Raw genomic sequence first — 13,382 nt, 5'->3', positions numbered from 1 at the left:
TGTGTATTAAGGTTACTTAATTCCGGCATTTCCCAACTTTTTTGAGTCCAACTTTGAAATCAACATTCTTCTAATTGAGTTATGTGTGTTTAATTTTGAGGGTTTTTTTTACATGATATATACATTACTTCCATTCAGTTCAACACTATGAAGCCATTCAATAAGATGAACTCCATTTATAAGGAACAATTAATAAACTAGCTATAATGCATAAATATATATCATTAACAAGCATATACATCTCTTAGAATAATGTAATTTTTTTTCAAAATCTAAATTACCCTGTGAAAGAGAGAAATCAGACAAAGCAAAATACAATAAACTAAAAATGTCAGAAGTTTCACTAAAAGCAGGCTCCTGGAGTACACATAACTTTTTACCTGTTGGGTCTCTTGCAAGGAGATGGACTAGACTGGCCAGAGGAACTGGTGCTCAAAGTGCTGTCAGGGCTGCTTAATGAACACACTTGGTCAATATTCATAGTGCTCTGGCAAGCTTCACAATCTAGGTTACCTTTACATCTGAAACAAAGGAAAATATTAACACAAAAATACATACTGCCTGTCATTTGGCACGGCATTCATTCCTTCTACACAGCTAACCTTAAAAGTAATACAGACATAGGTTTTACACTGGAATGGGGCCTACTACCTGAAAGATAAAAAAGAAATTATTCTTATTCCTGTTGAGCATTCGCCTCATAGATAATTTAATTTTTTGAGGATAATTTAATTTAATTTTTTGGAAATTTTAACCATAATTCTTAAACGCTGAAAGTTAAAGTAAGGCTCCTGAATCCATATTTAGACACTTACGTAAAAAGTTCAAAAAATTACAAAGTTCAGAATTTGTGAACACCCACAATGTCCTGCAGATACACAACACATTTGAAAAATCAGGTTATTTTTATTTTGGTGCCTAAATATGAATTATGAACTTTAGGCACTCAAAGTAAAACATTTTTGCCATAGCCCAGACCAAATCTTGCAGTTTTTACTCAAGTGAATCTTCTGCTAGCTTCATTGGGAATTTTGTTTTATGAAGGACTGTAGACTATGGGCCTGTGTAATTTATAAAAAACAACAACAAAAACAACTCTGTTCCATCTCTGCCATAGAAGTAGCTGATTCTTCTCTCATTCTCCACAATACGCAATGAAAATGAAATATGGCATAAGTAGGCAATGTGTGGATGCAAGCATGAAAGAGATGTTTAAAGCAGTCCAGGGTATTTAGACACACATCTTCTGTTAGAACCAGTTTAAGCTGAGTGGCACCCTGAACTGTTGAGAAAGATGAACTAAATGTGTATGTGCATAGAAATAGACCCACAGAAAATTCAATTTTCTGTACGCTGCCACTGGGCTTGGCACGATTAGATTTAATCAGATAGATGCTGGTAAATATTGGTTTCAGCTGACACTGAAATCAACAACCACAACAACTATACACTGGTAACTAAGGATGCAAGTCCAGCCTCCCATCTGTACCATGCACCTGCAGGAATCAGAGTCCTATGCAACCTGCCTTTGTAAAAGTGAGTGGGGCCAGGACAACAGACTTGCAGAGGGCTTCTTGGACACTCATGGCTCTGGCCATTCCTCATGTGAGGAATGTTGTAGACATCATGGATCAGAGCAAAGACCTTCTCCCCCAGCCAGGCTTGCTAGCAGAATGGGCCCCTGGTCATGAGGGAGGTCACCCTGTGGCTGCATAGCTCTGTTCCCGGGTAGGAGCCATTCAGTAACAGGGTGGCCTCCCCTGCAGCCATGTATTCATCATTCTGTTCCTGATCCTTGCTGGCGGTTTCTGCTCTGACCCAACAGGGCCACTGACTTCCCCTGACCAAATGACTGCAGGAATCTGGTATTGCCAGCCTTGCAATTGTAACAGGGTGGCCTTCCCTAAGCCAGTCTCATCGTCCTCCATGCAGTACTGGATGGGGGCAGTCTCTGCTCTGCTGGGCCAAGACTGCAGCCTCCATGCACCTTGTACCAGAATGACTTCAGCCCCTCAGCCACGCAGAGTGCCTTGCACAGCCTCACTCTCAGTGTGGCACTAACCCAACTCTGTCCCCCTTTAACTTCCTGCTACTGTAAAAATACAAATAGTTAAACAATTGGGGGCTGGGGAGGGGAGAAATCTATATTAATTGTCAAAACTGCAAACAAAAATATTGTCAAGTTTCCCTACCATTACCAAAAATAAATGGTGGCGTGTGCACGCGCACGCACACACACACACACACCCTTATTTGCACTTAATGTACATATGGAAATGAGTTTTTTGTGTGCTGAATCTATGGTTTGTGTGCACAAGGAATGTGCAAAAAATGAACAATTAATGTTATATAAACTGTATACATACTACATTCATATTTTCAATATAGGTCCCTAATTTTTTTATCTTCTATTTGTCTGTTTACGAGTTTCACATTCACAGCCTCATGTTTAAGGAAAAGCACCTAATTCACAGCTATAAGGTGTGTAAATGCATTAAAATAAAATTACATATTTTCTCTGATTGACAGTAATTTAATATGGAATAATTTATAATCATCTTAGGATGACATTTCTATTACCTATACTTAATATCCAATTTCATACACAGACTCATGTCATGCTACAGAACAGTGCAAGCCAATATTAATAAAAAAAAATCAATGAACATGCTATACCGACGAGCAGCTAATTTTCTAACTTTAACAAATTTATCTACCATTATAAAGAATAAACTTTCAGTCTTTAGTTGTAAAGTTGTAAAGCTTGCATAGCACTGCTAAACAGGATTTTACAAGTAGCCCTTCATCTCCAAAAGAAGTTGCCTCTTCTACCAAAATTCAGTTGGAAACATATTTGACAGCCACTGTGTCTAAAATCAAATACTGCCTACCTGCTGTACTTGAACTAGTAGATGTTGTAATCACTGCACATTTCTTAGTATGGTAACAGTTGAATATACCTAGACATATTTATAAACTCTTACTTTTTTAGTGAATGCCTTTGTCCTGCGTCGTCTTCATCTGTGTCACTACTGATGGTGATCACGCTGACTGCAGGACTTGGGGACTCTGCAATGACGATAGCCTGGCGCTGTTTGTTTGAAACAGATGAATCAAGATCCTGCCTGACAGATGTTTTGCAACAATTCCTTTGCTGTCCTCCTGAATTATGATTGTCCTGTGCTTCTATACAATTTACTCTCCTGACAGCCTTCAGATTAATTATCTTTGGAGATATAAATGCTGAATTTTGGATATTGGTATTTTGTAACACATTACTCCTGTGAAGAAGATATCTCATTAGACATTTAGTAGAATCTATGTAACATCCTCCCCACAACTTAAAAAGCCAAGTAGACAAAATCATCATTTTTATACATCCAAGAATAAAATTAAAGAGTAAAACCTAAGCCAGGGAAGATACAGCTAAATACATTGCATAGGTGGTATTCCTTAACAATAATGGCAAATCTTCCAGTTATGTACTGCAAATAGCAAGCAGGGCTGTTCTGGATGCTGCACCATAAGATCCAAGGCTGGGTTTACCAACAAACGTAATTCAACATGCTAAAAGTATCATTCTTTCATAAAGGAAAGAAGGAATGAAAACATGCTAGCTTGGCACAGCAGACATTTTAGTCTTGATTCACTGGAAAGATTCTCACTGACACCAATGCACTTTGGATGACATCTGGCTTTACCAAACACTAGAAAAGGAGTCCAGTAGTATAACCACTATCATACTTGTTCTTCATAGCCTTGGTTCTGTGGTACTAGAATAGCTCAGACCTTTGCAAACCACTTTTGTAGTGATGGAGCACATATTCTCCAGTGAGCAGCTAACGTGTTTCTCGCTGCCAGCAAAAGAAAGACTACTCTTAATACTAGTCTAGTCATATTGCAACCACTATTACATAATTTCTCTTTATGATTAATTCTTTGAACCTGATGAGTTCTCATGCACACAGGTTCAGGAGCATTTAATTAGGATGGTCTCAATACACTTGTCAAAGGCCATTTAAGCACATACATTTACAAAGCTGCTACTATCACAGGCAGAGACTAGATCGAAAGTAAAAAAGTCGATTTTCATTTCATGTCTCATCATATTTCCAAAATATCTCAAAGAAACTAACAAGGTAGCTAGCCAGGTGTTTATTTTTAATAAGGGGCAACTGGACAGTTTGAGTACAGTAATGACCAGGGCTTGCCGAACCGCGGCGAGCCCTGCTCGCCAGCCGTGCTGTCCAGAGATCTGCGCATGCGCAGATCGTTCTACACATACGCAGATCACCCAAACCCAGCTCTTCCGGGTTGCAATCTACTCACCATGGGCGAGTAGATTGTATTATTTGTCGAGCCCTGGTAACGACTGCAGTGAGCATGCATTAGTCCCTCTTTCCCACTGTACAAAAGACTGAAAAGCTATAATCTCAACATCTATCCTAAATGAAAGACATTTTACCAACCTGTTCTGGCACAGTTTATTTCTCTTGGTAGCTGCAGGCTGTGGCCAGACTACATGTGCAATGCCCACACTAATCGGCTGAGTGGCAGACAAAGTTATTTGATTGGTTAAGAGAGGCTGTGGCATCACTGTATTGTAATGGCTGCCATGAGGAATCATTTTCCTAAGGAGAGAATAGGAGAGTCACTACATGTAAACACTTCAATGCAGATGCATATTCTCTGTTATACAGACGTCCTACAAAAACATTATACAAAATGTTTTGGACCTACCCCCAGTCTCCAAATCTCTGTGGACCAGCCACAGCATCAGAGGCTAGTGTTGAAGTAGGAGCCGCCACAGGTGTTACTTGTTGCCAAGCAGGAACCAATATTTGCTGAGTTCGATTAGACCATGGCTGTTGTGAGGAAAAGCAGATTTCAATTAAGTAGCAAAGAGCCAGTATTTATAACAGCTGTTCAGAACTCAGCATAAATACAAAAACGTTATCTAAATGGACTACTTCAAGGCAGGGTTGGGGTGCCTTTCTTCCATCAGAGGCTACTGGCCCATAGAAAATAAATCAGTCAGAGGCCACACATAGCTCCATGGGGGTGGGAGGAATGATGTAGAAGTTTGGGGCTTCCTTGAGGCTCTGAAGTGGGGCCAGAAAAGAGGGGTTCAAGTGTGGGAGGATGCTCCAGGCTGGGATAGACAGTTTGGATGCAGGAGGGGGCAAAGGCTCTGGGTGGGGCTAGGGATGAGACAGGAGTCTGGGAAGCAGAAGGAGGTTAGGGGTGTGGGCCCTGGAAGGTAGTTTCAGTGCAGGAGGAGGCTCAGGGGTGGGGGCGTGGGTAGGGATGCAGGGTCTGAGTGGGAGTCACGGTGCAGGGTAGGGTTCCAACCTAGGGCAGGAAGTTGGTGGGGGCAATATTGAATTCAAGGTGTGGGCTTCACCTGGGTGGTGGTTACGTCAACCCCCTTTTCCCCCTCTTCCCTCCCCTGCACCGTTCGGCAGCACAGCAGACCTATGGTAGGCTCCGTGCCTGCCCTGACTCTGTGCTGCTCCCCAAAGCCAGTGCCATATCTGCCCCCCAGATGAAGGGACCAGGCAACTCTGTGAGGTGCATGCTGCTTGCGCCCACAAGCCCTGTCCCTGAAGCTCCCACTGTACATGGCTCCTCGCCAAAGGGAGCTGCAGAACTGGCACTGGGGGTGGGGCAGCTCACGGAGCTTCCCTGATCACTGCTCTGCCTAGGGGTGGCAGGGACGTGCTGGCAAGCTAGTCCGCGCCTCAGAGAACAAGGGGGAGGCACAACACTCAGGGCTTCCCACCTGTTGCACAGGGACTTGCTATGGGCCAGGTGAAACGAAGCAGCAAGGAGGATCAGGTCCCTGCGCTGAAGATCCCCCACATCAAACAATCTTTAGAAATGCACATTTGTAATAGCCATTTCAAACACACGTACATTCAGCTATACCAACCTGAGAAAAGATTCCTGCTCGGATCTGTAGTGGCTGTATGGCAGGGGCTTGTGTCACCAATGGAACCGTATTATCTATCCTCAGTGAGTAACCAGTAGGCTTACAATGGTTTGTAGGAATTCCTATGGGAAAGAGGAAGAACAAATGAATCATACCCGCTTTAAACCAAAGACGAGGATATAACTTGAGCAAAATGCAAACACTGATGAGATTTTTTTAAACAGACAGCTCATTTTTCATGCTATGTCTATATCACTGATGTAGACCTGCCAGTGAATGGGATAGGAATGGGGGAGCAGGATTTGAGCAAGAGGTGGGGTATAGGAGGGGGTGAGAGTGTGAGGTTTGTGTGGGAGGTAGGGTGCAGGAGCAGGCTGGGAGTAGGGTGTCTGGTCAGAGGGGTAGAGGCAGGAGGATGGGAGGGTGCACCAGCAGGCTGAGGGCCGGGTGTCTGGCCAGGGAAGAGGGTGCAAGAGTGGGCTGGGAGTAGTTCAAATAGTTCAAATCTGGGGAGCTTTTTATAGCAGAATTGTAAATTTCTCAGAAAACATTTATTGGAAAATTATCATTAAACTACTCCAATAATATCTGCTGCTTCTCAAAATTCAGAAACTGAAACTATTTCAGTTAATCCTACCTTGGATGGGTGGGGGGCATATAATCAGTGCCTGTTGAAAAGCATCATTACAACCAAACTGAGCAGTTCCTGCCTGCAGTGGTATTCCATGATGTAAAACTGAATGGGCAGATGCAGTTAATGCCTGAAACAGGAAATACAGCATGGATGACCACATTAGATGAATGTATATTTTATTACTCTCTCTCCCACACACACCCTTCCCCCGCATATCAATATTAAAAACAAAATTTCTTGCGGGATGACAGAGGGACGTCATAACATCGCTTTGTGTCCCGCCTGCCTCCTCCCTCTTTCTGCCCCTCCCCCCTGCCTCAGCTCGAGCCTGACCTCGCAGCTCCCTCTTGCCACGTGGAATTGCTATTTCAAACCAAGACCCGACTCCCCTTCCACCACCTCCACCCCATAGGGCTTTCAATGCCAAGAAACGTGGCAAAGTAGCTGGCAGACCCCACATCACAGCCGTGACAGACTAGGAGCAGGGAGTGGGGTACTGTGCTTGGGACAGCAGCCTGGGGACAGGTGCTAGGAGCAGGGCTCCCAGCCGGGCTTATGTGCCAGCAGCGGGCTCTTGGGGGCTCCCCCAACACCAGGCTCCTGGGAAGCCAGAGCGCAGTGCCTGACTGCCCAGAGTCCAGTTGTCCCCTCGGAAACTCACCCCCTGCCCAGCGGCTGCACTTACCGCGGCTGCCAGAGCACCCCTGAGCCACCCAGGGGAGCCGCCACACCGACTTGTCTGCTCCTTCCCTTCCACTCTCCTTGGGCAGATGGGAGGCCCTGGGCTCTGCAGGCAGGGCTGGGGCGGTGGCAGCACAGGTGGGACTGCACAGGGGAGAGTCGGGACAGCGCCCCCCATGCTGCTGCTTTCCCCCACCTCAACAGGCTGCAGCACCCCGGAGCCCCACGTGCACACGGCACTACCTGTGCCGCACTGCGCCCCACGCGGGGCAGGCAGGCAGCCCTGCACCTCCCTGGCTGCCAGGGTTAGAGCCGGGCCTGGCATGCACTGCAGCTGGGGGGAGAGGTTAGGGTTTGGGGGGCAGAGAGAAAAAGCCCGGGCTGGCGGGGGGAGGGAGACGGGACCCAGGCAGGGGAGGGGGGGGGGAAGAGAGAGAGAAAGGGCCCAGGCTGTGTGTGGGGGGGGGGCGGGGGAAGTGAGGGAGAAGGAGCCCAGGCTGGCGGAGGGGGGAAGAGAAGGATAAGGGATCAGGTCTGGCATGGCCACAGCCCAGCCCTCCCTGGTGGCTGGGGGGGAGAGCCTGGGTTTCCTAACCCTCCCCCCCATGAGAGGGAGGTTGGCGAGCACAGTGAGCAGGGGGCACAGCCCCCTAGTAATTAATAATAATTCCACTAGAATTAAAGTTTCAAAACATTTCAGATGAAGAAATGTCATTAGACCACAGGAGGGCACTCTACTAAAGCAACTACTTTCAGGATGACAACTCAGAACCTCTGTTTTTATTTGAAATCAGGCTTATAAAACTAACTTTTCTCAAACTGAACAACACTAGAAAGGAGGAACAAAATGCATATAAGATTTTGCAGCTACTATCAATTATTTCTGGATCATATTTTGAAATCAAAATGAGAAACTAAATTAATAGACTTAATAGCCAAAAATTCTTACCTGACTCCTCACTGTGCCAATTTTGGTGAAGTTTGCAGTCAAATTAGCAGCACTACCTGAGGCAACTGGTCTCATAAACGGTGTTTTATTGCAATTACTTATGTCATACGAGTTAGATCTGTATTTGCAGACATCCATGATATGAAAACAAGACTTCACTCTGTTAGAAGAAAAGAATTAAGTTAATTAAAAGAGTTTTAATTAAAATTTTCCATTTTAAAAAGTACAAAGTCATTCCACTGGAGGAAGGAGAAATGTTTCTGAAAATACAACTGCAAGATTAACATAATTCTGCATCTTGGTAGCGGGGTAGACAAAATTACCCTTTAGGTCCCTTCAAAACCTGTGTCTAGACTGGCATGATTTTCGGGAAATGCTTTTAACGGAAAAGTTTTCCATTAAAAGCATTTTCGGAAAAGAGCGTCTAGATCGGCACTGACACTTTTCCACAAAAGCACTTTTTGCGGAAAAGCGTCTGTGCCAATCTAGATGCGTTTTTCCGCAAAAAAGCCCTGATCGCCATTTTTGCGATTGGGGCTTTTTTGCGGAAAACAAATCTGAGCTGTCTACACTGGCCCTTTTGCGCAAAAGGACTTTTGCCTGAACGGGATCAGCATAGTATTTCCGCAAGAACACTGACAATCTTACATGAGATCGTCAGTGCTTTTGCGGAAATTCAAGCGGCCAGTGTAGACAGCTGGCAAGTTTTTCCGGAAAAGCGACTGATTTTCTGGAAAAACTGGCCAGTCTAGACACAGCCATGGCTGTATAAAGCAAGATACTGTTAGAATTATGCTTATGGGCATCACTTATCTGAAATCCCAAAAGTCTTATAATTATTGATAAATGAATTAAATCTGTGTCTTGTTATCAAGATAAACTATAATTATGTTCTACTTGTAGTATCTAACAATATTGCTGAATTTCTGCTAATAACTGATGTATATACTAAAGAAGCTGGGTTAGACAGACGGAAAGTTTTGTCCTTCCTTCAACTTCTGTGTTGCTCAAGTATCTATTTCCAGCACTGTAAAAATACTTTAATTGGGCCTGAGAATTAGTACCTGATTCTGTCAAGTTCTGAACACCATTTGTATGAAAATAAAAGGTACTTAGTTCTGTTCAAAATCATGCCCTAGCACTATTATTTCAGTGTGGGTAATTTTGTATTCTAGGATCTTAACATACTTACAACATCCTATACATTTTAAGCAACACTATATCAACACGCACACCATTTGTATACAAGTAATGCATATGATCACACAATAAACTGTCTAATATGTATAACTTATGAAAGGCAACTATAATTTATCAGGTCCAAAGATTTTTAGTAATAATTGAGTCTTTATTATGCATGTCAATCTGACTATAACACTGTACTGTAGGTCTAATGCAATACTGCTTTATTAATGTATATAACATACTGGTTGCTATGTGGAAAATCTAGGAGATGCTTCATGGTAACAAACGGATGGTTCAGTGTCTCAGCTGGAGTAATTCTTAAATCAGCATCAATCAGCAACATTTTCTTCAACAGACTCACAAATTCTTTTCTATCTGCCTTCTCTGCCAATAGGTCACTTCCTTCCAAATCCATCACCATGTTCACCTGGCATGGAAGAATTAAAAAAAAAATCAGATAAAACCAAACATGTATCTTTTACTTCCTTTTAGGGATCTAAAATCCCATTTAATAAGGGGGAGTGGGTGGGCCCAGAGCCGCTCTTCCTCAAAAAATGAGGTTTATGCGGCTTTTCGATAAAGGGGGAGAGGTACAAGTGTCCTCTTTCGATTAGTAATAGAAAAATCCTGGTCGGGGGTCAGAAGGTGTTTCTGTGTGGATTTGTTCCCGAGTAGCTGTATTAGTCTAACACGGCTACATTTCTATCTGCTTCCCAAGATCCATAAACCTGGACACCCCGGACACCCCATCATCTCTGGGATTGGCACACTCACTACTGGTCTATCCAGCTATGTAGACTCTCTCCTCAAACCCTACGCAACCAACACCCACAGCTATCTCCGAGACACTACTGACTTCCTAAGGAAACTACAAAACATCGATAACCTCCCCAATAACACCATCCTTGCCACCATGGATGTAGAAGCACTATACACCAACATCCCACATGAAGACGGATTACAAGCTATTCGAAACATTATCCCAGATGACACCATTGCCAACCTGATAGCAGACCTATGTAACTTTGTTCTCACCCACAAATATTTCCAGTTTGAGAACAACTTATACCTCCAGATCACCGGCACAGCCATGGGTACACGCATGGCCCCACAGTATGCTAATATCTTTATGGCTGTCCTAGAACAACGTTTCCTCAACTCCCGTCCCCTTTTACCCCTTCTCTACTTACGCTACATCAATGACATATTTATGATCTGGGTGCATGGCCAAGAAACACTGGAGACATTCCACAGAGACTTCAACAACCTACACCCCAACATTAACCTCAGCCTGGACCATTCCACACGAGAGATCCATTTCCTGGACACCACAGTAGAAATCAACAATGGAAAATTAGACACCACCCTCTACAGAAAACCCACTGACTCATACAGTTACCTACATGCTTCCAGCTCCCATCCAGCACACACCATACGATCCATCATCTATAGCCAAGCCATTGGATACAACCGCATCTGCTCTAATCCCACTGACAGAGACCAGAAACTTCAGGATCTCTACCAAGCATTTATAAACCTCAACTACCCACCCGGAGAAATAAAAAAGCAAATTGAAAGAGCCAAACGAATACCTAGAAACCATCTACTACAAGACAGACCCAAGAAAATCAACAATAGAACACCACTTGTCATCACCTACAGCTCCCAACTTAAACCTGTCCAACACATTATCAATAAATTACAGCCTATACTGGAACAGGACACTAAACTCCAAGAAGCTCTGGGAGACAGACCCATAGTCTCCTATAGACAACCACCTAACCTCAAGATGATTCTTACCAACAACCACAGGACATACCACACTAATACCAACTCTGGTACTTTCCCTTGCAACAAACCCCGTTGCCAGCTTTGTCCACATATCCATATATTCATTCTGCTGACACCATTATTGGGCCTAACCAAGTGAGTTATAAGATCAAGAATACATATTCCTGCACATCCAGAAATATAATCTATGCTATCATGTGCCGAAAGTGTCCGTCTGCTATGTACATTGGACAAATGTCTCAGACACTTCGCCAAAGAATCAATACTCACAAAACAGACAGACAGGATCACAAAGAAAAAACAGTTTCTTGCCATTTCAACCAGAAAGGACACTGTTTCAATGACCTAATCACATGCATCCTACTTCAGAAGACTTTTAAATCTGCACTTGAAAGGGAATCCTCTGAACTGGCATTCATGCTAAAATTTGACACTCTCCACGGGGGGCTGAACAAAGACCCCAACTACCTTACCCATTATAAAGATAGCTTCCCCAATTATCACCTCTAATACCATTAACTCAGAGACATCTACCCTTCCCCACCTCTAATATCATTAACTCACAGACATTTACCTTCCTTTCCTCCCCCCCCCCCTGCATCCCCCTTCTGTTCTGAAATGTGATTTGTCCTTTTCATATGTGTTCATTTTTTTTAATTGTATCCTTTGGTATATATGGTTGTGACTATTTTCTTCCACTATTTGATCTGAGGAAGGGGGTCTGGCCCACGAAAGCTCATCATCTAATAAACCATCTTGTTAGTCTTTAAAGTGCTACATAGTCCTGTATTCTCTTTTGATTGTTACTAGTAGTCTAGATGAGCCCTCAGAGCAATTAGGGAATGCATGTGCCTGACAAATGGGAGCAAAAGAGATTCTCTGGCTGCTTCCATGCCATTGGAAGTCTACAGACATGGTTGAATCTCTCTTCAGCTTTCAAAACTAAACAGATTTTGCCTACATCTGAGAAGAGAGGAATAAAAGATTAAAAGTATCAAAATCCAGCAAGTTAGGACCTCTTACTTTATTTTGCTTGAAGGTGGAAAATACTAAATAAATGCTAAGTATTATTAATTTTTTAAGGTCAAGCTGTGAGAACAGAGTTAGTACATGAGGACGACAACTCTGTATAGTACCACCAGTCCTGAAATGGAACTGAGTACATCCTCAGGAGGATGTCAAAAGAAGCAGGGGGGGATTTCCTTTTATTAGTGATCAAGGCATATAAAGCAGTAGAAATAGAAGCATGAATTTTAGTTACAAACAAAACTGTTTGGGAAGCAGTCAGTTTCCTTTAGAGAAAAGATGAAGACAAATGATACTTCTACTATAGACAAAACTAGATGAAAGAATAATTTTGCCTGGATTGGCAGATGTAGTAGTAGAATATGGGATATGCTTCACAATATTTAAGATCTTTTATTCCAGGACAAATGTAACAGTATAACAACCATACAACAACAAAGGAAGACAAGATCTATGCATCAAGGAAACTAAATAGATAGGCAGAGATGGATAGTTTGCCCAGAAGCAGAATAGGAAAGTATGGATGAACGGACGATATTCCTAGAATGTACTCTAATTCACAATAGGTAACTGATAAATTTCAAAATAAATCATTGTGCAGCTCTCAGCTGTATTCCTTGCAAAGGAAAAATACTTCAATACTCACATGCACTACATCATCCAAACTGTTGAAAATATACTTTCTGGCCTCTTTAGACTTCATTCCTGTCTCTGTCTCATGCTCTTCTAGTGTCTTAAAGGAGAAAAAAACAACTTACACCAATTAAAAGGACACTGCCAGTATAAATATTTACTGCTAGTAATCAGAATTTGGATAACTGAGGGTATGTCTACACTACCCCGCTAGTTCGAACTAGCGGGGTAATGTAGGCATACCGCACTTGCAAATGAAGCCCGGGATTTGAATTTCCCGGGCTTCATTTGCATAAACTGGGCGCCGCCATTTTTAAATCCCTGCTCGTTCGAACTACACGCGGCACGAACTAGGTAGTTCGGACTAGGCTTCCTAGTCTGAACTACCGTTACTCCTCGTGGAATGAGGCAGTAGCTTTGTTGATGGGAGAAGATCCTCCCATTGACATAACCCTGTCTATGAGAGGGATTAGCTCAGTACAACTATATTACCTAGGGATGTGGATTTTTCACACCCCCAAACAAGGCAGTTATGTCAATATAGGTATGTA

The 13,382-nt window shown here is 43.1% G+C and overlaps 1 protein-coding gene across 3 annotated transcripts in view; it reads right to left on the bottom strand.

Moving 5' to 3' along the window:
- HIPK3 (homeodomain interacting protein kinase 3) overlaps positions 1–13,382 on the bottom strand; it is a 160,303-nt gene that overhangs the window by 20,601 nt on the left and 126,320 nt on the right. For all 3 annotated transcript variants that reach the window (XM_075927814.2, XM_075927816.2, XM_075927817.2), the window contains exons 5-13: positions 12,845–12,931; positions 9,624–9,808; positions 8,197–8,356; positions 6,570–6,693; positions 5,933–6,054; positions 4,741–4,865; positions 4,470–4,631; positions 2,985–3,281; positions 381–521 (exon numbers count right to left, since the gene is read on the bottom strand). In XM_075927814.2, coding sequence (XP_075783929.2) covers positions 381–521; positions 2,985–3,281; positions 4,470–4,631; positions 4,741–4,865; positions 5,933–6,054; positions 6,570–6,693; positions 8,197–8,356; positions 9,624–9,808; positions 12,845–12,931 — 1,403 coding nt within the window. The remainder of the gene's footprint in view (positions 1–380; positions 522–2,984; positions 3,282–4,469; positions 4,632–4,740; positions 4,866–5,932; positions 6,055–6,569; positions 6,694–8,196; positions 8,357–9,623; positions 9,809–12,844; positions 12,932–13,382) is intronic.

The sequence above is a fragment of the Pelodiscus sinensis genome, chromosome 5 (genome assembly GCF_052426305.1).
Source record: "Pelodiscus sinensis isolate ZL-2025 chromosome 5, ASM5242630v1, whole genome shotgun sequence".
NCBI classification, from domain to species: domain Eukaryota; kingdom Metazoa; phylum Chordata; order Testudines; family Trionychidae; genus Pelodiscus; species Pelodiscus sinensis.
This window is presented reverse-complemented; position numbering and strand designations above follow the sequence as displayed.